We start from the raw sequence: 27,990 nt of genomic DNA, 5'->3' as shown, positions 1-27,990 counted from the left end.
CATATGGTAAGAATGTTTGTGTTTGTTGTAATGTTTGAAATAAATTTTAAAATTACTTTTAAAAATATATATTCACATTTCAGAAATGTAACACATTAAAGAAGCCCTCTGTAAACATCTAAAAAAAAAAAAATACTGTCCCAGCCCAGCGCTGAGGCGGTCTCCACACCGGCGTCCCATAGGGGGCGAGGCCTGAGGGGGGGCGCATGAGGTCACTTCCGCTTCCGGCCGCGGGGCTGTTTCTGCTGCATTCCCAGTGCGTCTTTCCGGCCCCAACGAGTGCTCTTCTGACGTTGAGTAGATTTCTTGAGGAGAAACGAGATTGCCCAACTGCAGCCATGGTGAGCTCATGCCCTGGGCATATTGGCCGGGAAGCGGGAGACTCGGAAGATATTCGCCATCTCATCCGCTCTGTCCGCGTTTAGCTGTCCGGCAGCCCCGAGGTCCAGTACCCCGGCCAAGGATTAGAACGGGAGCCTGGGATTAGCACTCGGGCATCCTCAAGGTTCCAGTCGCTTGGCAGCGTGATCTGTGCGTGGGGCTGAAGGCCTCGGGTGCACTGAGGGGGTTGGCCCGGCCTGGGAGAATGAGACAGGCCACGTGGATGAAGATAGAAAGCTGGGTGGAAAAAACTGGTTCCATTTTTTTTCTTTTACTTTTTTTTGCTATCCCTAGAGGATGGCATGGAACCGTGGGATTCAAATCAACCCCTGCCACTGCTGGGGTTCTGGAGAGAGAGATCTCCGTAGGTCTTTGCCTCGTGCCCGCCGTGAGTTACAAGTGCCAAAGACTTAAAGGGGCCTTTGACTTTTGGGGGCTGTGGGGAACGTGGGGTGACCCTGACCCCCATCCTGGGGCACAGAAAGGCTCCTTCCTACCTGAGAAATAAGAGGCCCTGATAGCACCACGTGCGGCTGCCCTAAGTGCTTGATCGTGTTCAACTTTCAGTCGTCTCTGCAGAGTACCAAATTGTGAAGCCTCGTTGATAGATGTGGTTGGCTCTTGTTAGGGAAGGGGTCTTCCGTGGTGAGGTTTAATCCTCCCAAGCGGACTTAGATCCCAGCAAGACCCCTTGCCTCCCGGCCTCATTTTAAAACTAAGTGGGTGAACCTAGTATTTATATATATATATAATTTTTTTTTTTTTTTTTTTTTTTACATGGGCAGGCACCAGGAATCGAACCTGGGTCCTCTGGCATGGCAGGCAAGCGTTCTTGCCTGCTGAGCCACTCTGGCCCACCCGTATTTATATTTTTTGATGCTTCCAAACCAGTACTCATCGTGCACTCTTACACAGTTAATTTGAAAAGTTTTGGAGTCGAATGGTTTCAAGTTGAACTTAGCAGTTTTTCTGAACTGTAAAATGAAGGTAACGATGAATGAGGATGATGGTAAACTCTTATTCCTGATGTTTGGTATGTAGTTAGTGAAGCACAGTATTTGTTGTTAAATAGGCACCTTGCAGGTTTTGGCTGTCCAGTGTCCAGAGAAACAAATAATCAAGCCTGATAAGGTTAGCTAGGGGATTGATTTCATTCATTCAATTAATTAGGCCACTAGTTGACATTTGAAGGAATTAAAAGGTAAATGCACTAAGCAAGTTTAAGTTAATATTTAAAAGTTAGGTAAGTGTGGTTTTGTTTTTTGTTGTTGTTTTTCTAGATAACTAATATTAAAACAGTAAGATGATTTCTCCTTGGTTATTTGAACACCTTAAGTTTTCCTCTTTTTTGCATTTGATATTTATTGGGAGTTGAGAATCCTAATTTCCAGAGATGGATTATTGGAAACTACTAGGAGAATATCTGGGATTTTAAAAAGTATAGATAGACAAATGAGGAGTGATTGTCCAGTCCTTTGTTGTTCAGAAGTGTGAGGTTTTCATGAACATCCTATTTTGATAAATAAGGATACATGTTTTGATTTCTCAGGTAGCCACCAAAAGAATAAAGATTTATAATTCCAAACCAGTAGAGGGGGAAATATTGAAAAAATAATAAGAAAGAAAGAAAAAGAAATAGAATAGGTGAGTCAAATAGAAAACAAAAAAGAAGGAAGAGTTGAACCTAATATGTCAATACTTAAAATGTATAGAGTAAGCGTTCCATTTAAAAGACAGGTTGTCAGTGTAAATTAAAAAGAAAAACCCAACAATATATTGTTTACAAGAGATAACTAAAACATAAGGCTGCAAAAAAGTTGAAAGTAAAATGAGCAGAATAAAATCCTGTTTTTAAAATAAGCTGTCATATAGCCTATATAAACATCATAAGGAAATATTTTAAGACAAAAGGCATCAGTAAAGACAGGGTGGCTACAAAATAAGGTATAAATAAAGTGAAAATGACATAATTGGAGAAATATAAATTACAATTTTAAAAATTATGTTATTGGTCATGCTGTCAACTAAAATGCAGATAAGTTAGAAATCATTAATAAAGTTAACGAATGTTTGGAAATGAAGATGCAGGTAACTCGTGGGTCAAATAAAAATTATACAGAGAATTCAGAAACAACTGAACAGTAATGAAAATACCACATATCAGGGCATATAACATAAATCTAACACATTGCTTGGAGACTACTATGCTTAACGGATTAAAGGAGAAAATCTCATTTATCTGAGTCAAGGCTAAAAATGTGGTTAAAATTCAACACCAATGTATCGCAAAGCAAGAAATTCTTAGTATGCTAGAAAGTGGGTTTCTATGAATAAATCTAAAAGATATTAAACCTTCATGGAGAAAACTCTGAAGCTTTATTTTAAAAGCACTAAGCAGCTAAATAAATATATTTTTACAGATTGACAGATTCTGTATCCTAAAGATGTTTCCCTACATTATTGGGACTGCGTCAAATATATAAATCAAACAGTCCCAGCAGGGTTTTTTTGGGTTTTTCCCCCAATAAAAATGAAAAAAAAAAATTTTTTTAAAGCAAATTGAGGTTATATGATTCCAACTATCTGACATTTTGGAAAGGTGAAACTTTAGAGACAATGAATAGATCATTGGTTTTCAGGAACTTGGGGAGGGGGTGAATAGGTTGGTCAGACTATTCTGAATGATACTGTAGTGGTAGATGAATGAGAGTGAACCCCAATGTGAACATGGACTGTAGTGAACAAAAATATATTCCCTATTGTTTCATTAATTGAGAGAAACGTAACACTAATGCAAGATGTTAATAATAGGTGAAGCTGTGAGGGAGAGAAGCAAATTGAATACAATCGAAAGAACCCTAATACTATGTAAAATTGAGAGCCACGAAGAGAAAGTTAGAGTAACTTTTGAATTTACTACTCTGTATGGCTTTAGTTGGATATATTTTAAGAACAAAAAGAAATTTTGACCTTCATGAGTTTGCTATTGGTAGAGGTGATACTAGCAATTCTGGAGCCATTTTGTGTATATTGTAAGACAGGATAAAAGAAAATACATTGGTTTGTTTGGAACCAGGGTTCTCACTGAGGACAGAGGGAGATTTGAATATAGAATGGAGAATGGAGAGTGATAATTTGGTGGTAGATTTTAAATAATTGCTAACTTTGGTTTTTGTTGTTGTTGTTTTAAACTAATTAAATGTTCAGGTTTTTTCTAAGCTGGGGAGTGGGCAGCCTAGTGTTAGGTGTGTGGGTTTGGGGCAGGGAGGGATGCTGGCCAATTATTAAAATATTTTGTAACTTGACTGGAGCAACTTATGGTCCAGCTTGACTAATGGTTATATTGCTTCCTACCAGACTGAGGCTGATGTCAATCCAAAAGCCTATCCCCTTGCAGATGCCCACCTCACCAAGAAACTGCTGGACCTTGTTCAGCAGTCATGTAACTACAAGCAGCTTCGTAAAGGAGCCAATGAAGGTAAGGCACCAAAAGATGGTCTGTGGGGGTATTGAAGGTTATAAGGAGGCCCATGTGGCTGGAGCTGAGCAAGGGAATGAGAAGAGAGGTACCAGGTACCAGATCACATAAGACAGTGTAGGCCACTGTTAGTGATTTGTATTTTAATCTCAATGGAGTGAGAAATTTTGGAAGGATTTTAAGCAGGAGGATTGACATGATTTGGGTGAATGTTTTAAAAGAAGCCCTGCATGACTTCCTGTGTGGATAGTAAGCTGTAGTGATATTAACAGAAACTAGTACGTTTTACACTTACCAGGTGCCAGGATTATTCTTATTAATTTATTTAACCTTTACAAGAACCCCTACAGATGATGCAGCTAAAGGAGGTTAAACACCTTGCCTAAGGCCACATGTTTAATGAATGAGATCCAGGATTTGAACTGCTTCAGCATTATGTGTGGTCCTTGGACCTGGGTGGGCCACAAAAAGATAAGCAATCAGAAGTGAGCATTTCAGACAATACTGTGGAGTATTAGTGAATTTGCATTGTAAGCCGCATTTGTTATGAGCTTTCCCACAGCAAATGGGAAGGGGAAAACCTCGATCCTTGACCACAGTTTGAGAAGTGCTCTCTGCCCTGCCTCATGCTGCAGAGGCCTTGTGAGAGCTGTTTTTGTTTGTTTGTTTTTGTTTTGAGAGATGATGGAGGCTTGGACAAATGTGGTAGCAGAGACAAAAGAAGTGGTCAGGTTCAGCTTGTGTTTTGGAGACGGTACTAATGAGTTTGATGTAGGGTTTGAGAAAGAGACATGGAGGATGGCCAGTTGAATCCGAGGGCAGTTCCAGAACACAGGCTTGTTAAGGGACTTTTGCCCAATTTTCTGGCAAAAAAAAAGCTGCTTTTCTTTTCTAGAGAAATACCCTTGTTGCAACCCAGCCTTACCTGTTGGCCTTATTTTCTGTTCTCTCCACAGCCACCAAAACCCTCAACAGAGGCATCTCTGAGTTCATCGTTATGGCTGCAGATGCTGAGCCCCTGGAGATCATCCTGCACCTCCCGCTGCTGTGTGAAGATAAGAATGTGCCCTACGTATTTGTGCGTTCCAAGCAGGCCCTGGGGCGGGCCTGTGGGGTCTCCAGGCCTGTCATTGCCTGCTCTGTCACCATCAAAGAAGGCTCACAGCTGAAACAGCAGATCCAATCCATTCAGCAGTCTATTGAGAGGCTCTTAGTATAAATCTGTGGCCTCTGATTTCCCAGCTGACTGCTCTCCCTGGGTAGTCTACCATATATTGTCTGTATTGGCATGTAGTGTTTTCAGCTACTTTTTATTGTTATAAAATATTGTAGTCCTGAATGGTTTCTGGGTTGTTGGATTGTTTTTGTTTTGTTTTACAGGATTTTTATTACCCCCTCCCCAGTCTTAGTTTCTCTTTTGAAAATGAACAATACCCACTAGAAGTAGAGTGGTGGCCACTTTCATAGGCAGGGAAGAGCCAGGATAGAGATCTGGTTCCAGCCCTTATCCTCTGACTTCCTGGAGACCTACTGTGTGCAAGCATACAAGAGTGCATCATGGAAGGAAACATTGTCCACTTTGTGTCCCTGTACCTGACATGCAGAATTATTCCAAAAATGTTTAATTAATCAAGGGGTTTCCTTTGCTCTCTAGGGTATTCTGGGTCATTTGGAGAGGAAGCAAGTGTTCTGTGAGGCTGCTAGATGTATGTTTAAACATCAGTTCCTAATGTAACCCCACTGTTTGTTTTTGGTAATATGATGTTATGTTCTCTCACCAACCCCACTGATGCCCCTGAGGATGGCAGGGCAGCAGCATACCAAAGGATGTGCTGTAGGATTCCAGAGGTACCCTGTCAAATGGGGCAGTTGACCTAGGCCTTAACAGAGTTGAGAGTGACAAAGGAAAAGAGGGTTGGCTAATGTTGGAATGAAGGATTCTGGGAAGGTCATGGAAACCTGTCTGGAACACCCAGCAAAGATTATTGAGTCTAAGGCTACATCCTGTCTTCGGTGAATGAGGATTTCTCCAGTGGACACTTTGTACCAGCTCTGAGAGCCCTCACCTCTGCTTCCAGCCACAATGTGAGTCAGGTGTATACTTTATCACATCAGAAGGACAGCGCTAACCTCATTCATTGTGAGCCTTCATAATAAAGAAATATATTCATATTCTAATTTAAAGAATGTGGCAATGCCTGATTCTTGGGTATACTGCTAACAGTTGAATGAAGAATTGCTTAGTATTATTACTGGAGCGGTTACAGCTTCTCAAACTTTTTTTACCAAGAGGCTTTGGAAAAGACAGCATTTCTACCAGAGGATTTCTAGTTTGATAGTTCAAAATGCCTTACACATATTTAATCATTGGACATTAGATTCAGTTCCATGCTATATCTGTTTTGTGTGCTTTCTATAAAGTAACACAACACAGGAAGAGTTACCATTCTAGAATAAGGTTTCTCAATATCAGTACTGTTGACATTTAGAGCTGGATAATTCTTCCAAGGTGCAAATAAACAGGTATGATAAAGGCCAGTCAATAAGGACAGATTGAGTACTCTTGGCCAGCTTGGGCCACTGCCTTCTCTACCACCTGGTCCTGTGCAGGCCCATTCTCAGCCTACTGGAATAGACATTTCTTCCAGCTTACTTGGATATTCATACTCATCCCCCAGCAGTTCTAAATTGTCTATTTGTGGATAGAGTTTCAGGTGGTTTACTTTCTTTTGGTTGTACATGTACCTTTATAATCATAATCAAAAAAATGGAAATAATTAGGAGGAGGGGCTTCAATCCAATTTCTTAATTGGAATTAGGAAAGTCAACCTCCATCTAAGTGGAAACCAGGGCCTACCCACTAGAACCCTTCTAAGGACTCAATGGGCAGAGAAGGCAAGCACCATTAATTTACAGAGAAGCAGATTACTCAGCTGCCTTTTATCACAGACTTCCAGTGGTTTGCCTCCTGATAACATTCACATTACCTGTCCAGCTCTGGTAGGTATTTGCAGTTTGACTCTTGAACTCTTCCATGCACTCCAATTTGTAATTAGGAGAATGGAGCAGAAGCCTAGACTGGGGTAAGACTGCAGAAGTGTAAGAAAAAATGAATTAGCTCTAAGGCTTCTCACTAGCCAGCCAGGAAGTCCAAGGCAGCAGACCACAACTAGCTCAGTGACAGTACTCATTCTTACCCTCCTCCTGGTAACGAGCAAGAGTCTACTCTATCTGGAGTACCCAAGCATGCTTCATTTAATGGATATGGTCTGATTCCTTAACAATAAGAATGAACCATTTAACTATATTAAATGGGTTTGCATTATCTTGCCAAATCCTCAAAAGTACCTTTAAAACTAGAGAATTATCTTCCCTCTCTCCCATACAAGGTAAGAAATCCAAATAAGAATATAACATTTTCTTTTCAAAAAACAAATACAGGTAAAAATAAAGTTTAGAGCAAAGAGTCCAAAGTTGAAAATCTCTTAAAAGAGTAATTTGACAAATCAAAACCACAGTGAGATTACACTTCACACTCACTACAATGGCTATTACTGAAAAAGTGTTGGTGAGGATGTGGAGAAATAGGAACCTTAGTACACTGTTGGTGGGAATGTAAAATGGTGCAGCTGCTGTAGAAAACAGTTTGGTGATTCCTCGAAAAGAGTTAAACTACCATATGATCTAGCAATCATACTCCTAAGTACAGACCCCAAAAAACTGAAAGCAGGGACTCAAGCAGGTATTTGTACACCAGTGTTCACAGCACCGTTATTTATAATAGCCAAAAAGTGGAAGGAACCCCTGTCCATCAATAGATGAATGAGTGAATATGTGGTATACACATGCAAAGTACAGCTAAAAATGATGTTCTGATACATGCCACATGGATGGAGCTTGACATCATGTTGAATGAAACAAAAGACAGACACAAAAGACAGATACATGATTTACATGGATGAAATGAACAGAATATTCAAATTTAGACAGTGTATAACAGGTAAGGAGGATGGGCAGTTAGTGGGTAATGGGAAGAGTTTCTGAGTAATGGAAAAGTTTTGGTAATGGATGGTGGTGATGGTAGCACAACATTGTGAGTATAACTGATAACAATGGATCATATACACACTTGAGATATTCGTTAATGACTATGTTTAGTACTGGTATACATTTAGCTTTAAAAAAAAATCAAGATGAAAGTTTAAAAAATGCAAGTAAAAGAGCAAGCAATTTCACTTCACTCCCTTTCCTTTGAGAAGCTCATTCTAGTCCTGTGTTTCTGAAAGACACAGGACCTACAAGCCTTGTTGTACCTCAAGCCACCTTTGGAGGATACAAACCCTGATGTTTTCCTTCCTATCCTCAGGCTCATTCTTCAAAAGCAGCAGCAGCAGTCAGGGAGGATAGGAAGGGATGGGGAAGAGAAACCCAAAGGAAGACATTTCCCTCTTTTCCCTTCTCCTAATACTAGAGCCTCTCCTCCTCTTCCTGAACTTCCTACAGATCCTCAGAAAAACAAGAGGAATAACTCATTTCACTTTTACTGGAATTCAAATTCTCAGGGCAACAGAAAATGTATATATCTTCACATACTTAAAGGTCCCATAAAAGGACTACAAATCCAGGGGTGAAAGTCTCCCTGGCTGCATGGGAGATGATTCCCAGGGATGAATCTAGCCCTGGCATCATGGGATCAACAATGCCATCCTGACCAAAAGGGGGGTAACAAGTGTAACAAATAAAGTATCGGTGGCTGAGAGATTTCAAATAGACTCAAGAGGCTACTCTGCAGAATATTCTTCAACAAGCCTCAGTCAAACATTACTACCTATCATAACTTGCCAAACCCTGACCAGAACCATTCCAGCCAATCCTAAAGATTGGGCAATATGTAAGCTTCTACAAAAGTTCCATGCACTAGGGTAACTTTCCAGAAACCTACAACCTCCAGATGGGTCCCTGGACCAGATAAGTCCTGAAACCTAGAGGGTCCGGCCTCTCCGGAATATCAGCTAATTCCATCTCTCTACCCCATATTACTGACAGCCCTCCCAACATGAAAAACCCAGAATGGGAACAGCCCAAATACCCCTGAAGAATGGGAGAAAGATCAAAGGTGATGGTGGAGTTACACAGAGAAGGTAGGGTTTAACAAATGAGTACAATTGCTGAAACATATTGATATTTTTTTTGTCTTCAGTATTTTAGAGCAGCTAGAAGTAAAAACCTAAAATTGTAGAATTGTAACCCATACCAAACTCTGAAATCTGTTCTACAACTAACTGTTGCACTGTGCTTTGAAATTTATTGTTTTTTTGTATATTTTTTTTTCATAAAAAAAGAAAAAATCGATTGTGATGATATTATATATATATATATATACTCCTTCTAGCCTCCAATGTTCTGGAGCAGCTAAAAGGAAAAATCTGAGGTAGATGTTATGGTAGCTCATGACAAATTCTGGGGTCTGTTCTGTAACTACTTGTTGCAGAGTGCTTTGAAAACTATTGCTTTTTCCTTTCTTTGCTTTGAACATATGTAATACAATAAAAAATTTTTTAAAAAAAGGACTGCAAAGCAGGAGGTTGCTGTTTATCCATGAAGCAAATGCACCAGAATTAAAAACAATACATCCTTATTGCTTCTGATATCTGATTTGTAGACCTTCAAATGATACATTTAGAGAAAATCAGGTGGGAAGACAACAATGGGAGAAGAGATTACTGCTAGGGCTTGCATGATCACCTGTCCCTAATTCTCACATTTTTCCCACCCCCAGTAATATGTTTGTTGCCATTGTGAAGATGTGTGTGCCCAGTGGGAGAGAAAATTAGGCTAATAACCAATGGCAAGTTATTACTGGGTGCAAGGTAGTCATCTCTCACACTAACAGTATATAGTACAAAATTAGGGCTCTTTTATTCAAACAGAGTTAAGCCACAACAAAGTGAGAGGGCTACACCATCTCCACAGCAACAGAATAAATGTGAAGTCATGCTACTAACAAAGCCCCTCAGCTTCTGTCAAGCAGTCTTCTGGCTCAGGATAAACATTTTTTCCACTTGGTGCAAACTGGCCATAGCATGGAAGGGTGGCCAGATGTGCAGTTGCCAGTCAGTTCTCCTGGAAGTGCTTAGTGAGTGCGTCCAGCAACTCCTGCTTCTTCAGCCCACCCTTCAGCCCACACATCCTGCAGGCTTCCTTCAGCATGGGCATAGTGAGCTTACCCAACGTGCCCTTGCTGATGTGGGCCTTCAGATCCTCTTGGGATAACTCCACCTTGGGCTTTTTGCTTCCAGAACTTTCTTCATCTAGGGAAAAAGGTCAGGAGGGAGTCAGTGGAAATGTGATCAGAAGCATTGCAGCTGCACTGCATTGGGGCCCTCACATGACCTGGGCTGCAGTTAACCTTTTCCATAGAGCTGTGGGGCCTACCTGGAACACCATGGCAGAGGGGGGGGCGGGTTGCTAAGAGAGCATCACTGAAGTATAAAACCATAAATGTATCACCCTAGGAAAGAGTTAACATTATGGAATGTCATTAGTTTACCCTAAACTGTTGCCTGCTCTGGGTGAGCAAGTCTACATCTCACTCATATCTAGAGAATTACAAATCAAAACATGGTATAGTTTTTGTGAAAAAAAAATTTTTTTTTAATGTATATAAAGTCCAGGATTGGTGAAAGTGTAGGGAGTATATACTTTTATCTCTTTTGGATAGGTATAAACTGTATCACTTTTTTAGAGGCAGTCTGGCCAATTCTTACCAGAACTTAAAACATCTACACCTTGACCCAGCAATTCCATCGCTAAAAATTAATCCTATGAATCGACTCACACAAGCACACACTGGTTGTTCACCACAGCACATCCATCAATACAGGTTGGTTAAAATAAACTGTGGAACATTCATCCAGTGAAGTGCTCTCTAGCCTTAATTTTATTAATCAGATAGACATGTAAGTGCAGATATAAAGACTGTCCAGCATATACAGCCAAGTAAAAAAGAGCAAACTAGAGGATACCAAATACCATGTCATTTGTCTGAAATGTGTATGTTTGCATATGCATAGAAATCTCTGAAAGGAAATTATCCACTGTGGCAAGACTAAGAAGACAACTTTTAAAAACCACCCACTCAGCATCCATACCCAGGTCCTTACCTTGTTTTCGTTTAGTAACTTTTCTCTCAGGATTATAATTTGGTGGGTAGACAAGCTCCTTAAATTCATCCACCAGGGAGCCCAGTCTTTTATCCATTGCTTCAACCTTGGGCACTAGAAAATCAAAACATAAGAAGAGTGGCCTTGCAAGGCACAAAACTGGCTTCCTGCACAGTTTCAACTCCAAAGAAACCAGAGAACAGAGCACATGACTGCTGGATGGAGGGCAGGTGACCTGACCATGAAAACATTCAATAGATTTTTACATTGAACAATCCCCTTCTAACAATCATATTTATAATCATTTATATGGCCAGGTAAGTTCTATGTTTTAAATTTATTTTTATTTAATCCTCTAAACAACTCCATAGGGTTAGGTAAACTGGTCTCTCCATTTTACAGAAGAGGAAGGCAGCAAATGAAATGATTTGCCCAATTTCAAACAGCTGGTAAGTGGTAGAGCTGCAATACAGAAACTGGGCTTGTTGTATCTAGGGATTCAGACAAAAGTTAAATCAGAATGCATGCCCTCAGTAGGTAAGGAGGTGGGTAAAGACATAAATGCAGTAGAGTTGGAAAGTGCCATTAAAAAAAGGGACTATAAAGAGTAGACTGGAAAGACGTTCGGGAGCAGAATCTGGAAAGATGAGTGTTCTTGCCCAGGCAGATGGCTAATCTAAGCAAGAAAAAGGCAGAGGTATGGAGTAAGGAAGGAAGACCAAGAAAGAGGCTGGAAAGGCAGGCAGGGGCTGGAACACGGAAGCCTTGAACACTTGCTGAGGAATGAGACTTTACCTAAAGGGCAGGGGAAACTTTGAAGAGCTATAAACAGAAGAGTAACCTGATCATATTTGCACTCTAGAAAGATCACTCTGACAGCTGTGTGGAGGATGAATTGAAGGAGGGTTAAGAGAAATGCAGGAGCAGTAGGAAAAAGGAAAACTGTAAACATGAGATACTAGCAGTAGCAGTACTTGATGATGGAAGAGGAGGTGAGCAGAGAGGCAGATGACCAGCTGGGATGGGAGGACCAGTGCACACAATAAATACAATAGGAAAGAGGTCTTTGGGGGGAGAGATAACACGTTTGTTTCCTTTTCTGTTAGCTTACGACCATATAGTTTGTAGAGCTTCTGATGTGACCTGTGTCACATCAAGGTCAAGGGTGATGAGAGTCTCATCATTTCCTCATGTGACCAAGTCTGCAAAGTGCTGATGAGAGGAGCTCCAGGCCACAGGCATCTTCTGCTAGAGTACTGGCTTACAGCCGGCAATCCCCTAGGGAGTTTTAAAAGTAAGTACTGTTCATTGGCTATAAGGGAAATGCAAATTAAGATGACAATGAGATATCACCTCAAGCCTATCAGAATGGCAGCTATCAGACTTCGGGGTCAAGATGGCGGCTTAACAACGTGCGCATTTTAGTTCGTCCTCCAGAACAACTACTAAATAACCAGAAACAGTACAGAACAGCTCCTGGGGCCACATCAGTGACTGGACACACAGTGTACCCCAATCTGGACCACCTGGACCGGCTGCGAGCACCACCCAGAACCGTGAGTTCCCAAAGCTGCGGCGGCCGGCACCCCTTCCCCAAAGGCCGCTTCCCAGAGGGGAAAGGAAAGGACTTTACCAGCAGCAGGGACTGGGTACAATCAAATGCCAATTGTGGAATTAATTAACAAATTCTGACTACTAAAAATAGGCCCCCAGCTTAGGTGAACCTGATCAAAGCGGAGGTTGCTCATTTTTGCCCCGGCGCCAAGGGGGCAGGACTGACAGAAAAAGAGGGGGGAAAAAAGAAGGAAACAGAGGTTTTTGTGGCTGTGTATCTACAAAGGCTTGACTGCCTCTGAATACAGCGGCAGGACTTTTCAGGCTGCAACTGCCCCAGGCATAGGCAGAAATGAGCTCTTTTGGGGGCTTATCTGGAGACTGTGCCTTCCCCAGGGGAGGGGTGAAGCCCCACCCAGGTGGAATCCCTCCCTCAAGGAATTCAGACCCCAGGGCTTGGTAATTTGAAGCCATTAAAACCAGTCTACAACCCCTCCTCTATCTCCACCACGCCCCCAGCAGGGAGAGTCTGCCAAAGTTAAAGGTACCACATCATCTTAAGCTGGTGGGACCTGCAGTCAGACAAGTGCCACATACTGGGCAGGATAAGAAGAACAGAGTCCAGAGACTTCACAGGAAAGTCTTTCAACCTGCTGGGTCTCAAGACGCAGGTGACTCTTTCCTCCTGATAGGAGGCCAGTTTGGTCTGGGAAAATCTGCCTGGGGTCTATAATATCTAAGTAGACCCTCCTAAGTGTGTGGTGGGGGGAGGCACCACACAAGCAGGCAAGAAACAAGAAAACAAGAAGTGAAAAATTCTCCTCTGTTAAACAAAACTTAAGCTAAAGGTCCAGATAAAGCTGAACAGAATGTCAAAGAACAGATAGACAACAAATTCATCCAGCAAGAAAACCCTAGATAAAAGAAGTGAAAGCAATCTCCAGAATAAACTAATTAAGGTAATTAAATGCCTAGACACCAGCAAAAAATAATAAATCACACTAAGAAAACTGAAGATATGGCCCAAAGGAACAAACCAACAATTCAAATGACATACAGGAGCTGAAACAATTAATTCACAATATACGAACAGACATGGAAAACCTCATCAAAAACCAAATCAGGGCGGGCCGCGGTGGCTCAGCGGGCAAAGTGCTTGCCTGCTATGCCGGAGGACCTCGGTTCGATTCCCGGCCCCAGCCCATGTAACAAAAACGGAGAAACAGAATACAATAAAAAACAAGAAAATGTTTAAAAATGTTTCCCTTTCTTCCTTCCTTCCTTCTCTCTGTCTTTCCTTAAAAAAAAAAAAAAAAAAAAAAAAAAAAAAAAAAAAAAACCAAATCAATGAATTGAGGGAGGATATAAAGAAGGCAAGGAAAGAACAAAAAGAAGAAACTGAAAGTCTGAAAAAACAAATCACAGAACTTATGGGAATGAAAGACACAGTAGAAGAGATGGAAACCTACAATGGTAGATTTTGAGAGACAGAACATAGGATTTCTAAACTGGAGGACGGAACATCTGAAATCTGAAGAGAAACAGAAACTATAGGGAAAAAAAATGGAAAAATATGAGCAGGGACTCAGGGAATTGAAAGACAATATGAAGCTCACGAATATACGTGTTGTGGGTGTCCCAGAAGGAGAAGAGAAGGGAAAAGGAGGAGAAAAACTAATGGAGGAAATTATCACTGAAAATTTCCCAACTCTTATGAAAGACTTAAAATTACAAATCCAAGAAGTGCAGCGTACCCCAAAGAGAATAGATCCAAACAGACATACTCCAAGACATTTACTAATCAGAATGTCAGAGGTCAAAGAGAAAGAGAGGATCTTGAAAGCAGCAAGAGAAAAGCAAGCCATCACATACAAGAGAAGCCCAATAAGACTGCACAGATCTCTCAGCAGAAACCATGGAGGCAAGAAGACAGTGGTTGATATATTTAAATTATTAAAAGAGAAAAACTGCCAACCAAGAATTCTATATCCAGCAAAAATGAGGGAGAAATTAAAACATTTTCAGACAAAAAAATCACTGAGAGAATTTGTGACCAAGAGACCAGCTCTGCAAGAAATACTAAAGGGAACACTACAGACAGATACGAAGACAGAAGAGAGAGGTGTGGAGAAGAGTGTAGAAAGGAAGACTATGAGTAAAGGTGAAAAGAAGGAAAATTAGATATGACATATAAAATCCAGTAGGCAAAATAGTAGAAGAAAGTACTACCCATGCAGTAATAACACTGAATGTTAATGGATTAAACTCTCCAATCAAAAGACATAGTCTGGCAGAATGGATTAAAAAACAGGACCCATCTATATGCTGTCTCTACTCAAAGGACATGGGGGCAGGGAAACAAATGGACATTTACACATCAATGTTTATAGCAGCATTATTAACAATTACCAAGAGATGGAAACAGCCAAAATGTCCATCAACAGACGGGTGGCTAAACAAACTGTGACATTTACATAAGATGGAATATTATGCAGCTGTAAGACAGAATAAAGTTATGAAGTATGTAACAACATGAATGGACCTTAAGGACATTATGCTGAGTGTGATTAGCCAGAAACAAAAGGACAAATAGGGTATGGTCTCACTGATACGAACTGACATTAGTGAATAAACTTGGAATATTTCCTTGGTAACAGAGACCATCAGGAGATAGAAATAGGGTAAGATATTGGGTAATTGGAGCTGAAGGGATACAGATTGTGCAACAGGACTGAATATAAACACTCAGAAATGGACAGCACGATATTACCTAACTGTAATACAATTATGTTAAAACACTGAATGAAGCTGCATATGAGAATGATAGAGGGAGGAGGGCTGGGGCATAAATGAAATCACAAAGAAAGATAGACGATAAAGATTGAGATGGTATAATCTAGGAATGCCTAGAGTGTATAATGATAGTGACTAAATGTACAAATTTTAAAAAATGTTCTTGCATGAGGAAGAACAAAAGAATGTCATTACTGCAGTATGCTGAAAATAGATGGTACTTAATAGTTTAAAATTTCAACTAATGTGTGAGACTAAAGCAAAAAATGTTTGTTTGGTACAAATCTATACTTTGACTAGTGCATCTCCTAATATAACTTATGTAGATAGTTGACTGAACACCTTAAGTACATGGAACTTTGTATAGGCCATGAGATTTTGTTGGTTTGTCCAGGTGATGCCACGCTGAATCCCAGAGATTTGATCAGTGAGTGGAAAAGTATTTGCAGGGTCCCCTTCGGGGAATGGTGAGAACGGGGAAAAACTCAACTTTCCCAAGTTGAATTCTTGATATTCTCACAAGCAGTGTGGACAACCAAAGCTATAGGCTGAACCCCCAGTCTTGGGGTTTGTTCATATGAAACTTAACCCCACAGGGGATAGGTCAAGCATACTTAAAATTAAGCCTAAGAGTCACCCCCAAGAGAGCCTCTTTTGTTGCTCACATGTGGCCTCTCTCTCCAGCCAACACAGCAAGCAGACTCACCACCCTCCCCTTGTCTACGTGGGACATGACTACCAGGGGTGTGGATCTTCCTGGCAGTGTGGGACAGAAATCCCAGAATGAGCTGAGACCCAGCATCAAGGGATTGAGAAAACCTTCTCGACCAAAAGGGGGAAGAGTGAAATGAGACAAAGTGTCAATGGCTGAGAGATTCCAAACAGAGTGGAGAGGCTATCCTGGAGGTTATTCTTATGCATTAAGTAGATATCACCTTGTTATCCAAGATGTAATGGAGAGGCTGGAGGGAACAGCCTGAAAATGTAGAGCTGTGTTCCAGTAGCCATGTTTCTTGATGATGATTCTATAATGATATAGCATTCACAATGTGACTGTGTGATTGTGAAAACCTTGTGTCTGATGCTCCTTTTATCTACCTTGTCAACAGATGAGAGGAACATATGGAATAAAAATAAATAATAGGGGGAACAAATGTTAAAATAGATTTAGTTTGAAATGCTAGTGATCAATGAAAGGGATCAGTAAGGTGTATGGCCTGTAAAATTTTTTTTTTCCATTTGTCATATTTTTCTGTTGTCTTTTTATTTCTTTTTCTGAACTGATGCTAATGTTCTGGGAAATGATCATGATGATGAATATGCAACTATGTGATGATACTGTGAATTGCTGAGTGTATGTGTTAGGAATGTTTGTGTTTTTTGTAATTTTTTTTAATTAATAAAAAATTTAGAAATTAAAAAAAAAATTGTTCAGCCACTCTAGAAGTCAGTTTGGTGATTCCTCAGAAAACGAAATATTGACTTGCCCTATGATACAGCAATACCAATACTCAGTATATACCCAGAAGAATTGAGGGCAGTGACATGAACCGACATTTGCACACCGATGTTCACAGCGGCACTATTCACAATTGCCAAGAGATGGAAACAATCCAGGTGCCCATCAGCAGATGAGTGGATAAACAAAATGTGGTATATATATTTGATGGAATATTATGCAGCATTTAGACAAAATGATGTCCCAAAACATATGGCAATATGGATGAAACTTGAGGACATAATGCTGAGTGAGATAAGTCAGACAGGAAAGGACAGATCCTGTATGATTCTGTTATTATGACTCTGGTAAAGACTCCAGTGTTTTGGAGCAACTAGAAGGAAAATAGATGCTTTGAAAATTATTGCCTCTTCTCTTTCTTTTCTTTGTATATGCATGCTATATTTTACAACAGCAACAAAAAAAGTTAAAAAAAAAAAACAAACAACAAAAACCCACTATAGGCAGCTGTAGTAATATTAGATAAAATAAATTCCTGAAATAAAAAATTTGAAAATCTGGCCTATGCATTCCAAAAAAACAAATGAAAAAAAAATTGAAAATATTTAGTAACATAGCTCACCACTACAGCAAAGTTGATATTTGTAATAACTTTTTACTTGATATTTTGAAACATACAGTTTTGATAGCTAATCAGATGGTATTTAAGATAGTATTTAATATATAGAATTTAAGAAGCTCTGATGTCTGTATCTATAGACTTTTTTCCTTCCTTGCTGTAATTTTAAATTGGTTTATGAAACACATTGTACATACAGGCTTTATGGTGATTACTTAGATATTTTTTAGGTGGTTAAGATTTTTACATGTTAATTGTAAAATATCTGTATTTTCATATTGTCCTGAAATGAGGAAAATGTTTAGTAAATTAGGTCATTACTTTAGCAATACAGATATTTGTAATAACTTTCTACTTGATATTTTGAGAACATTCAGTTTTGACAGCTGATCAAATGTCAGTGTTTAATATTTAGAATTTAAGAACTTTGCTATCTGAATTTGTAGATTTTTCTTTGTTTTTAAATTGGTTTGTGAAACTTACAATACAAATACACGTTTTACAATGATTATATGGATACTTTATTTAAATATGCCTATGGTTAAGCTAACTAAGATATCCATTTTTTGTGTTCTAAGTGTATTGTTTTTCTTAAATTATTAAAAAAAAAAAAAAGTAAGTACCAATGCCAAAATCCCACCTGTAGAGATTCTGACGTAGGCAGGAGTGAGCCCTGAACACAGGGATTTTTGAAAGCTCCCCAGATAATTCCAAAGTATAGCCAAAGTTGAGGATCAATGTTCCAGAAGTACTGGCAGATCTCAAAATCACCTGGAAGGCTTATTAAAACACAGATTGCTGAGCCCCATCCAAGTTTCAGATTCCATCAGCTGAAACTGCCTGAATTTGCACTGCTAATAATTTCTCAAGACCTAACAACAAACCACAGACAATCTACTGTGTATGATCAGCTGGTTCCAGGACAGTATTTTGAGAACCACAGATGAAATCTGATAAGACCACCCAGGGAGAAGTGAAATGATAGAGAAAAGAAGGGTCCTAGGATCTTCACCAAGGGCACACCTATGTTTAGAGGAGGAAAAACAGAAGAAGATTCAGCAAAGTCTTAAGGTCATCATGGATAGGAGAAAAAACAAGAAAATATAGGTCACACAAAGCCAAAAAAAGAGAGTGAGGAAACAATTTCTAATCTTCAACAGTATTTATTAAGAGAAAATCATATAATGATGTTAAAGAAAAACACAACACACATAAACTAGAAGCAAGTGAGGGGTGTAAAAGAGCAAAGAATCAAAGATAGCAGATTTATGAGCTGTAGGATATTCAGATCCTACAGTAGATGTCAACCAGGCAGCTGGAAGTCCCAGCCTAGAGCCTAGAAGGAAGGACAGGGCTGGAAATACAGATTTGGGAGTAAAGGACATGAGGTGGTATGTGAGATTGTGGGTGTGGATAAATTAACCTACAGAAAGGCAGAGAGGAAAGGGCTGAGAAAAGGAACCTATGTTATCTAGGTTATACGGAAAAAAAGAAAGAGCTAGAACAGTCACAACTGTTTTGAAAATTGAGACAGGAACAAGAAAACGGGACTTTCAGTAAATTACAGAGCTAGAAGCCAGAATGCAAGAGGCTGAAGCTCTGGAGAGTAAGTAGAGAGGACAGCTGTGGAATAAGATAACAACTGCATTCTGAGCACCTTCTGAATGCCAGTACCTATACTTTGTTGACAATATGATTATCTCATTTTACCAATGAGGAAACCAAGGATTAGAGAGATTAAGTATATTACCAAAGCCACTCAATTCAGCAAGTGGCAGAGCTGGGTTTTAAATCCTCATCAGTGGTCTTCAAAGCCTGTGTCCTTCCCACCATGCTAGGTCCTGAGAAAATTATTTCCTCATCTGCCTAAAGGTTACAAGGATGAGAGATGGGCTATGTAATGCAAGCGTTTCTCTCCTACCAGGATCTAGCTTGACGGTTGCCACAATAACACAGGCCCTGTAATGCTTGTGCTTTTAATGCTGAGGTTATTTTCTCTAGGATAAAAGAGAGCATTTCTATTTGGAAGCTAAGCAAGTATGAGAAGCTCTTCTAACTAATCTTCAGAATCAATCACTACGGCAATCCTTCACCTTTGAAGAAAAGATAAGTTTTCATTAATTTTCTTTCTAGTTTTACTAATTAGCCCCTTCCTCATCTTTAAAAGGAACCAACAACAGCCCTGCACCTCATAGTTTTGAGGATTAAATGAATCAAGACATAGGGCAATAGTGCCTGGCATACAAAAGCTCTCAATAAATATTATATATTATTCTTTAAACTTTTGCCAACATGCAATCATGGGGTGGCCAGTGCAGACACAGACCTCAGAGACCTAGCACATACCTTGTGCTGTTTGAAATGATGTATGTACCCCAGAAAAGCCATATTTTAATCCTAATCCCATTTTGTAAAGGTAGCCGCTTCTTCTAACCCCTATTCACTATTGTATGCTTGAAACTGTAATTAGATCATCCCCCTGGAGATGTGATTTTAATCAAGAGTGGTTGTTAAACTGGATTAGGTAGAGGCGTGTCCCCACCCATTTGGGTGGGTCTTGATTAGATTACCACAATCCTATAAAAGAGGGAACATTTTGGAGAAAGAGAGATTCTGAGAGAGTGGAGAATGACCTAGCCACGAGAAGCAGAGTCCACCAGCCAGTACTTTGTAGATGAACAAGGAAAATGGCTCCCGGGGAGCTTCATGAAACAGGAAGCCAGAAGAAGAAGCTAGCAGATGACACCATTTCGCCATGTGCCCTTCCAGATGAGAGAGGAACCCTGACCATGTTCACCGTGTGCCTTTCCAGATGAGAGAGAAACTCTGACTGTGTTCGCCATGTGCCCTTCCACTTGAGAGAGAAACCCCGAACTTCATCAGCCTTCTTGAACCAAGGTATCTTTCCCTGGATGCCTTAGATTGGACATTTCTATAGACTTGTTTTAATCAGGACATTTTCTCAGTCTTAGAATGGTAAACTAGCAACTCATTAAATTCCCCTTTTAAAAGCCATTCCGTTTCTGGCATATTACATTCTGGCAGCTAGCAAACTAGAACATACCTCTTCTTGCTGCAAACCACCAACCAAATCACTTCCCAAGCAGTCTAAACCCACCTAGAGAATCTCTCAAATAGGAGATGGTCTGGGTAACTAGGTTAAGTCTTTAAAGAGTGCTAGGATAATGCAGCTACATTACTGGTCCATGGTAAAATCACTAAGAAGGTCTCCAATGAAAAAGACTTGCTCTCAACCCAGTCAAGACCTTCTTACATGTCAGATCTACTGCTTCTTCAGGATCCATCAAATCCAAAGCCAAGGCCTCCAGGTTCCTGAAGTGCTGCTGTAGCACTGGGTTTTCAAAGTTGTCGCTCCTGTTAAATGAATATGAATAATATAATTAAATAATTTAAAATGAAAATGTAAATATTTTTAAAATTAAATTAAATAATAAAATTAAGTCAACCCAACTGAGATAGCACAAGCGCAAGGTTAGCTGAGAAAAACACCCCAAGTAAAACAATTGAGAATCTTGTCTCTGAAATCAATTTTTCTCTCTCCAATTTTCAATTTATTTTCTGATGCTAGAGATCCAAAAGTTAATTTACAAACAAAACAATAGCTGCCTACCTATCTGTCATTGCAAGTATGGGCAGAGATAGAAATGGAGAAAATAGGGCCATGGAAGTACAGAGAAAAGGGAAGGATGGGGGCTGTGGCCCCAGAAAATGCTGAAGTCCTAAGCCCCAGTGCCTGAGAATGTAACCTTATTTGGAAATATGGTTGTTACAGATGGAATCAGGCAACTTAAAATCAGATCAACTCAGAGTAGAGTGGGCCCTAATTTAATATGACTGGTGTCCTTAAAAGAAGAAATGCGGATTCAAGAGTGCGAAGAAGGCCAACTGATGACCGAGGTGGAGAACACTATGGGCTGCCTGCAAACCACCACCAGAAGCCAGGAAAGAGGCAGAGAACAGCTTCTGCCCCACAGACTTTAAAAGAAGGATCGCCTTGTTAAGACTTCTAGCCTCTAGATCTGTGAGACAATAAATGCCTATTATTTAAGCCATCTGGTATGTGGTACTTTGTTATGGCAGCTCTGGGAAATGATGATAATGGGAGATGGGGAGGATACAAACTTGCACACCCTTTCTCCCCATATCCAGGAAGTATGGGAGTCAAGGGAATATGAGTCTAGAGTCAGGCAGACCTGGATTTGAACCCTGGTCTGGTTCTTTCTAGTTGGGTGAGTCTGGGCAAGCTGTCTTACTCCTCTAAGCCTCTGTTTCTTCACCTGTAAAATGAGCACAAAACCTAGGTTTCAGGGTTCTTATGAAGAATAAATGAGATATGTTGGAATTGGATCTAGAACAGTACCTGATACATGGTGGACTCTTAATAATGCTAGATTTTCTGTTTTCCCAGTAAAAGGCTACATGAGGAGGTTACACTGGTGGGAAGGGATAGCTTTGCCTAGAGGGAGGCAAAAGTAAGGAAGTAGCCTGAGACAAAGGATGAAATGTAAAAAAAATGATGTTTGGTGTCACATCAATGGTCTATATGCATTTGAGGGAGAATCATTTGAATTATATATCATTCTTTTTTTTTTTTTTTTTTTGGCATGGGCAGGCACCGGGAATTGAACCTGGGCCTCCAGCATGGCAGGTGAGAACTCTGCCTGCTGAGTCACCATTGCCTGCCCTATATTATTCTTTTAAAACCTGTAACAATTTACACTGGATTTATTTTTATTCCTTCTGTAGCACAACAAACAGAATGAAGGTGATGGAAAACTATCAGTCTTTCCTTTATTGCTGTTTTTAATTTGTCCAATTAACTAACTATTCTTTCTTTCTCAGGACAGCAGCTCAATCAAACGTAAGCATTTAGATAATCTCTATCTTCAGTATAACAAGAGCATCCATTAAACAGATTTTAAAAAGCTCTCAATAATAAGTAATAATCTTTCCACTAACTGAAAAGAATAAAATTGTATTCCGTTGGTATATGCTCAAACCCAAATTTCTATTAAGACTTATAAGAGGCAGTTTCAGAAGAAAACCTAAGAATGACCTAGTACTCACCTGTATTTGAAGCGGAGCTTCTGAACAATAGCTTTCATCTTGTCTACCTGCTCTGGGTTTGCCATGACTTTTTCAGTAAAGGGTACCTTTCGTTTATCATCAGCATAAGGTAGGAAAACAAGCTGGAAACCTGAAGAAGTGAGATAAGACCTTTCTAAGATTTTGATTTAACAAAGTGTTTCAGTTTTTAAGCTATTATTTGTCTCTCAGCTCCAAATTCACCCTTCCATGCCCTGTGATACTGGGCCTGGGATCCTGCAAACGTCATTTCTCCTTTCCCAGCTGGCTCTTGTTAGATTCTGACTAAGAGACTCCCTGTGAAGTCTGCAGAAAGGAACTGGAAGGCAGGAGGAGGAGAGAAGGGACAAGCTCTTCTGGTATGCTTACTGTTCCTGGGCCTTCCTCGGGCAGCAGCAACTGGTTCCAGTCTCCAGCTTTCTTATTACATCCAGGGCCAGTTGGATGTGACCTTTCCTTGCAAGGCTGAGTCCCAGATCTATGGGACTCTCCTCTGACCTTCAGGATCTGCTAATTCCAACCTCTCCCCTTTGTTCCTTCACCTATCACTATAAGCTAAAAGGGAAGACGTAAGAGATGGGAACCAACTACCACTATCAGGTGAAGGACCCTTGCTGGCAATGCTGACATGAACACTGAGCAAATAGGAAGAAGCAAGTCCTTCTTCCTCCTCTGCCCTGTGGTCTGCCCTCAGCACCTGTTATTAACAGAGCTAAGAGAGAACCAGCTAGAAAAGGAGAAGCTGGGTTTTCAGAACTCTAGGCTCAGCAGCACAGAGCACAGAAACGTGAATATGGAGCTGGAAAAACAACAACCTAATAATGGACATGCAAAATTATACCAGGGCACTCTGACGACCAAAGTTAGATACATATTCAAAGTGTTAGGAAGCTTATTTTTATTAGCATGACTAAAGAAGAGGAAAACTACCATCTACTGACTGCTTTGTGCTAGCCACTTGTACATTTATTAACTTATTTCAAATCCTTGAGAGACAGTTGTCTAGTATTACCATTTTTGCAAAGGAGGTATCTAAAGAGAAAAACTAAATGATCTGCCCAAGCTGGCCAGATAATAAGTGGCAAAGATGGGCCTGAAACAAAAGAAAGTTTTCAGACACACAGCATAAGATAGAGTCTCATTTTAAATCCATGGTCTTTCCACTATTCACTCCTATCTTGATGTATACAAAAGATAAACCAAATATTAAACATTAAAAGGGTGCCAATCACTTGGGATATGACTCCCAGGGATGAGCCTGGCCCTGGCACGGTGAGGTCAACAATGCCTTCCTGACCAAAAGGGGAAAAAGAATTATAACAAAATAAGGTATCAGTAGCTGGGAGAGTTCAAATAGAGTTGAGAGGCTATTCTGGAGGTTATTCTTATGTAAGCTTCAGCAAGCTACCACTATTTACCATGGTTTGCCAAAGCTTAACCAAAACCATCCCTACTAACCCTGAAGAACACCTACAGCTCTAGCTGAGATTCTCAAAGGTTCCATACATTATGATTACTTCCAGAAACCTACAACCTCCAGATAGGTTCCTGGGCCAGATAAGTACTGAAACTCAGAGGGGATGGCCTCTCCAGAACATCAACTAGTTCTATCTCCCTTATTCCATATTATCAACAGCCCTTTCCAACATGAAAGAGTTAGAATAGGCATAGCCCAAATACCTCTAAAGATTGGGAGAAAGATCAAAGGAGGAGGAGGAGTTATAACAGAGTAGACAGGATTTAACAAATGAGTATGACTGCTGAATTAGTATACTGATATTTCTTTTAGTCTCCAGTGTCTTGGAGCAGCTAGAAGGAAAAACCTAAAATTGTGGAACTGTAACCCATACCAAACTCTGAAATCTGTTCTATAACTAATAGTTGTGGTGTGCTTTGAAATTTATTGCTTTTTTTTATATATATTATATTACACAATTTTAAAAAATGTGGGGGGTTAGAAGCCAATCAATGGCTTCTGATAAAGAAGAGCGTCAACACTGAGGACTTGTATCGCTAACCTGCAAAAAGTTCCTAAGCAGGCAATTCTCAACCCTGATACAGGGCTCCCCTTTACAGCTGTGCATGCTGTGTACTGCACAACCATATGTGGCAGCCTTATCTGCTTGTGCATCAAATTCGTATGTGAAACCTTAAAATTACACATTTCCCAGGCCCCCCTCCTGGACACTCTGATTCAGTAAGTATGAGTTAGGATCCCATGAGTGATTCCAAAACATGGACAGGGTTCAGACCCATTGAAAGTATCTTCTTCACATACCTGGGGGAGTCACCTGAATTTTCTGGTCATCCAGTTCCTCTTCCTGTGGCACCAAAGCCACAAAATATGGAGGAGTGTTCTGGCGGGGTATGTATCTGCATATTGCTATGACCTCCTTCTCCAGACATTTGGTGAGTAGGGCACTGAAAAGAGTTGTGCTCCCTGGAAGACAAATGTCCCAATGGCCTTCATCCTAAAGACATCTCCTCTTTTCTTCCCTCTTAACCAACGTGATAAGCCTATCATTTCTCTTCCATTTTCTTAAAAGGACTTATGTTAACCCAATAGTTAGGAGGTGATAGGCTCAGAGCTGAGGAGAAAACAGGGGGAGTAGAGACACAGAAAGAAAAAGGAAAGGAAAAAGAAGTCTAGGAGCCTCAAACAGTGCTTATAGGAGTGTGAAATATGTCAGTTTGCCTTCTACTGATATTAGGCTAATGATATGAACTCCTAATGACAGCCAATTGTGTCAAATTTAGGGGGTTCAATAGTTACAACTCAGAAGAATATCAGCCTGAACAGAACAAATAAACACAATATCAGAGTTCACATCATCTTTAACTGCCAACACTAAGGAAGAAGCTGGAGCTCTTGTTGTTTTTATCCTCTATCTGATGTCTCAAAAAGGAATTCCATAGGAAATAAGTTTGAAAAATGCTAAATTCCATATTTCCTTCTTGGGCACGCATAAATTAAAAGTCCTAAAGAAACCTCTTTAACTTTGTTAAGTCCAGCATTTCTAAAACTTATTTGAACTTGAAATATTTCCAAAATACCCCCACTAATATCTCATTTAACGGTTCCAAACAGCACCTTTGTGGGAAATGCCAAACAATAATCTACACTCTGTGGAGTCGTTCATCTATCTTTAATCTACGTCACTTACCATTTACCAAGGACTCCTCGGGGTATACGAACAAGGAAGGTCTCAGGTAATGATGCTTCTTCAGCATAATCAAGGGCTTGAAACCAATAAGAATCAATCCTGGCTCATCAAATCGTTTTAACTGCTCTGTTTCCTCCTTCTCTAGTACAATCTGACGACCTCCATAGATCTAAAGAAGGGAAAAACAAGGAGCCACAGAAAGGCTACATGGTGATGCAAGGTGGCTGCCTTATAATGCTAGCAAGTTAAAATCAACTTTCTTCTAAGGACCAGGAAGATGGCTCACCAGAAACACCCTCCTCCTACAACAGGGACTTAGCATTTACCGAGGGCCTGCCTGCCAGGCACTTTACCTTTGTCTTCTAATTTACCTTCTGTAACAATCCTACAAGGTCAATGTTAAGAACCCTGTTTTACCTTATGTCTGATGGTCCCTTTATCAAGAGTATGGACAGATGAGTAAAAAATATGGATTAAAAAAATAAACAAATAATAGGGGGAGCAAAGGTTAAAATATATGGGTAGATGAAAATACTAGTGGTCAATGAGAAGGAGGGGTAAGGGGTATGGTATGTGTGAGTTTTTTTTTTCTTTTTATTTCTTTTTCTGAGTGATGCAAATGTTCTAAAAAATTATCATGGCAATGAATATAAAACTATGTGATGATATTGTGAGCTACTGATTGTACACCATGTATGCAAGGTTTGTATGTTAAGAATGTTTATGTTTGTATGTTGTTTCATCAATAAAAATAAAAAATAAAAAATAAAAAAGGAAGAACCCTGTTTTACATAGTTCAGTAGTCCTTCAAAAAGTTAACGAGAACTACCAGATGACCAGGCAATTCCACTCCTGGGTATATATCCAAAGAACTGAAAACAGGAACTCAAACAGAGTCTTGTATAACAGTGTTCATGGCAGCATTTTTCACAAGAGCCAAAAGGTAGAAGAAACCCAAATGTCCATCAGTTGAAGAATGGATAAATAAAATGTGGTATATACATACAATGGAATATTATTCAGCTATAAGAAGGAATGAAGAACTGATGCATACCAATATATGAATGAACCATGAAGACATCCTTCTGAATAAAGTATGTCAGACACAAAAGCAGATACTGTATGATTTCAATTATATGAAATAATAGAATATGCAAATTCATAAAGAAAGTAGAATATAGGTTATCAGGAGAGAGAGGGGAGGAGTATGAGGAGCTAAAGCATAAAAGATGCAGAGTTTTTGTATGGAGTGATAGGAAAGTTCTGGTAATGGTGGTGACAGTAGTATAACATTGTGATTATGATTAATCCTACTACATTGTAACCTTGGGAGTGATGAGATGGGAAATCTTATATTATATATATGTTTCCATAATTTAAAGGGAGAAACTAAAGAAACAATGACAAACGAAGAGCCTAGATTTTACGCCCTTATAGCAATCACACTTAGTTTGAATTTGTAAGTAAATTTTTAGATTCTGAGACACACTGAACTATATATGTATCAGCTAGTATTTTCCTGGAACTTTGGGCAACTCTGTGACACCCAAGAACCAGAAACAGAGTGCTACACCCCTGAAAGGTAGCATAGCTATATACAATAACAGTTAAAGTAGCCGAAAAAGAGATCAGTCCTCAATTAAATGGAGCCACTCTGGCTAAGACTAAGGTAAATCAGAATACAGGGTAAAAGATGATAGTATATATATATATATATATACACACTCTAGACCTTCACCTCATACCTTTGGTATGAGACCAAAGGCAGAGATGCTTATTATGTCTAGAACCTAAATTTTATGTAATACACAATCTAAATCAACTTGTCTGGATAGCTCATTTAAATAATCCAAATTCTTGAAGTACCAAATGGGAACGAGGTCTTGTAATTCTGTATAGCTCAATGTAAAACCTGGCTACATCTCAGACTGGTAAATAAAAAGTACTGGTAGAGCCCCTTAAGGTCCGAAGGAAAAAAAATATATATATATATGGAACTATTAAAATTTTCCCTCTGTGAAACCCCAGGTAACCTCTCAATCAAGAAAATAGGCCAAACCCTTGATTTTGAAGCTTGCCCTTGTGAAACTTATTTCTGTACTGGAGAAGCTAAGACTACCTATAACGAGGCCTTAGAGTTGCTTCCAGGAAACCTCTTTTGTTGTTCAGATATGGCCCCTCTCCCTCTAAGCCCAACTCTGTAAGGAAAATCATTACCCTCCCCCCTACCCGGGACATGACATTCAGGGATGAAATTCTCCCTGTCAATGTGG

The 27,990-nt window shown here is 39.8% G+C and overlaps 2 protein-coding genes across 4 annotated transcripts in view; one reads left to right on the top strand and one right to left on the bottom strand.

Annotated features, from left to right (window-relative positions):
* Window positions 1–191: 191 nt before the first annotated feature.
* SNU13 (small nuclear ribonucleoprotein 13) lies at window positions 192–6,046 on the top strand. Its single transcript, XM_077169006.1, has 3 exons — window positions 192–341; window positions 3,739–3,859; window positions 4,816–6,046. Exons 1-3 carry the CDS (start codon window positions 207–209, stop codon window positions 5,076–5,078), a joined length of 519 nt encoding a protein of 172 aa, XP_077025121.1. The 5' UTR covers window positions 192–206; the 3' UTR covers window positions 5,079–6,046.
* A 3,710-nt stretch (window positions 6,047–9,756) lies between these two features.
* Window positions 9,757–27,990, bottom strand: part of XRCC6 (X-ray repair cross complementing 6) — a 39,201-nt gene continuing 20,967 nt past the window's right edge. For all 3 annotated transcript variants that reach the window (XM_077169004.1, XM_077169002.1, XM_077169005.1), the window contains 6 exons: window positions 25,718–25,886; window positions 24,832–24,993; window positions 22,536–22,665; window positions 20,722–20,822; window positions 11,023–11,136; window positions 9,757–10,170 (listed from right to left, as the gene is read on the bottom strand). In XM_077169004.1, coding sequence (XP_077025119.1) covers window positions 9,974–10,170; window positions 11,023–11,136; window positions 20,722–20,822; window positions 22,536–22,665; window positions 24,832–24,993; window positions 25,718–25,886 — 873 coding nt within the window. In that variant the 3' untranslated portion in view covers window positions 9,757–9,973. The remainder of the gene's footprint in view (window positions 10,171–11,022; window positions 11,137–20,721; window positions 20,823–22,535; window positions 22,666–24,831; window positions 24,994–25,717; window positions 25,887–27,990) is intronic.

This window comes from Tamandua tetradactyla, chromosome 7 (assembly GCF_023851605.1).
Source record: "Tamandua tetradactyla isolate mTamTet1 chromosome 7, mTamTet1.pri, whole genome shotgun sequence".
Taxonomy (NCBI): Eukaryota; Metazoa; Chordata; class Mammalia; order Pilosa; family Myrmecophagidae; genus Tamandua; species Tamandua tetradactyla.
This window is presented reverse-complemented; position numbering and strand designations above follow the sequence as displayed.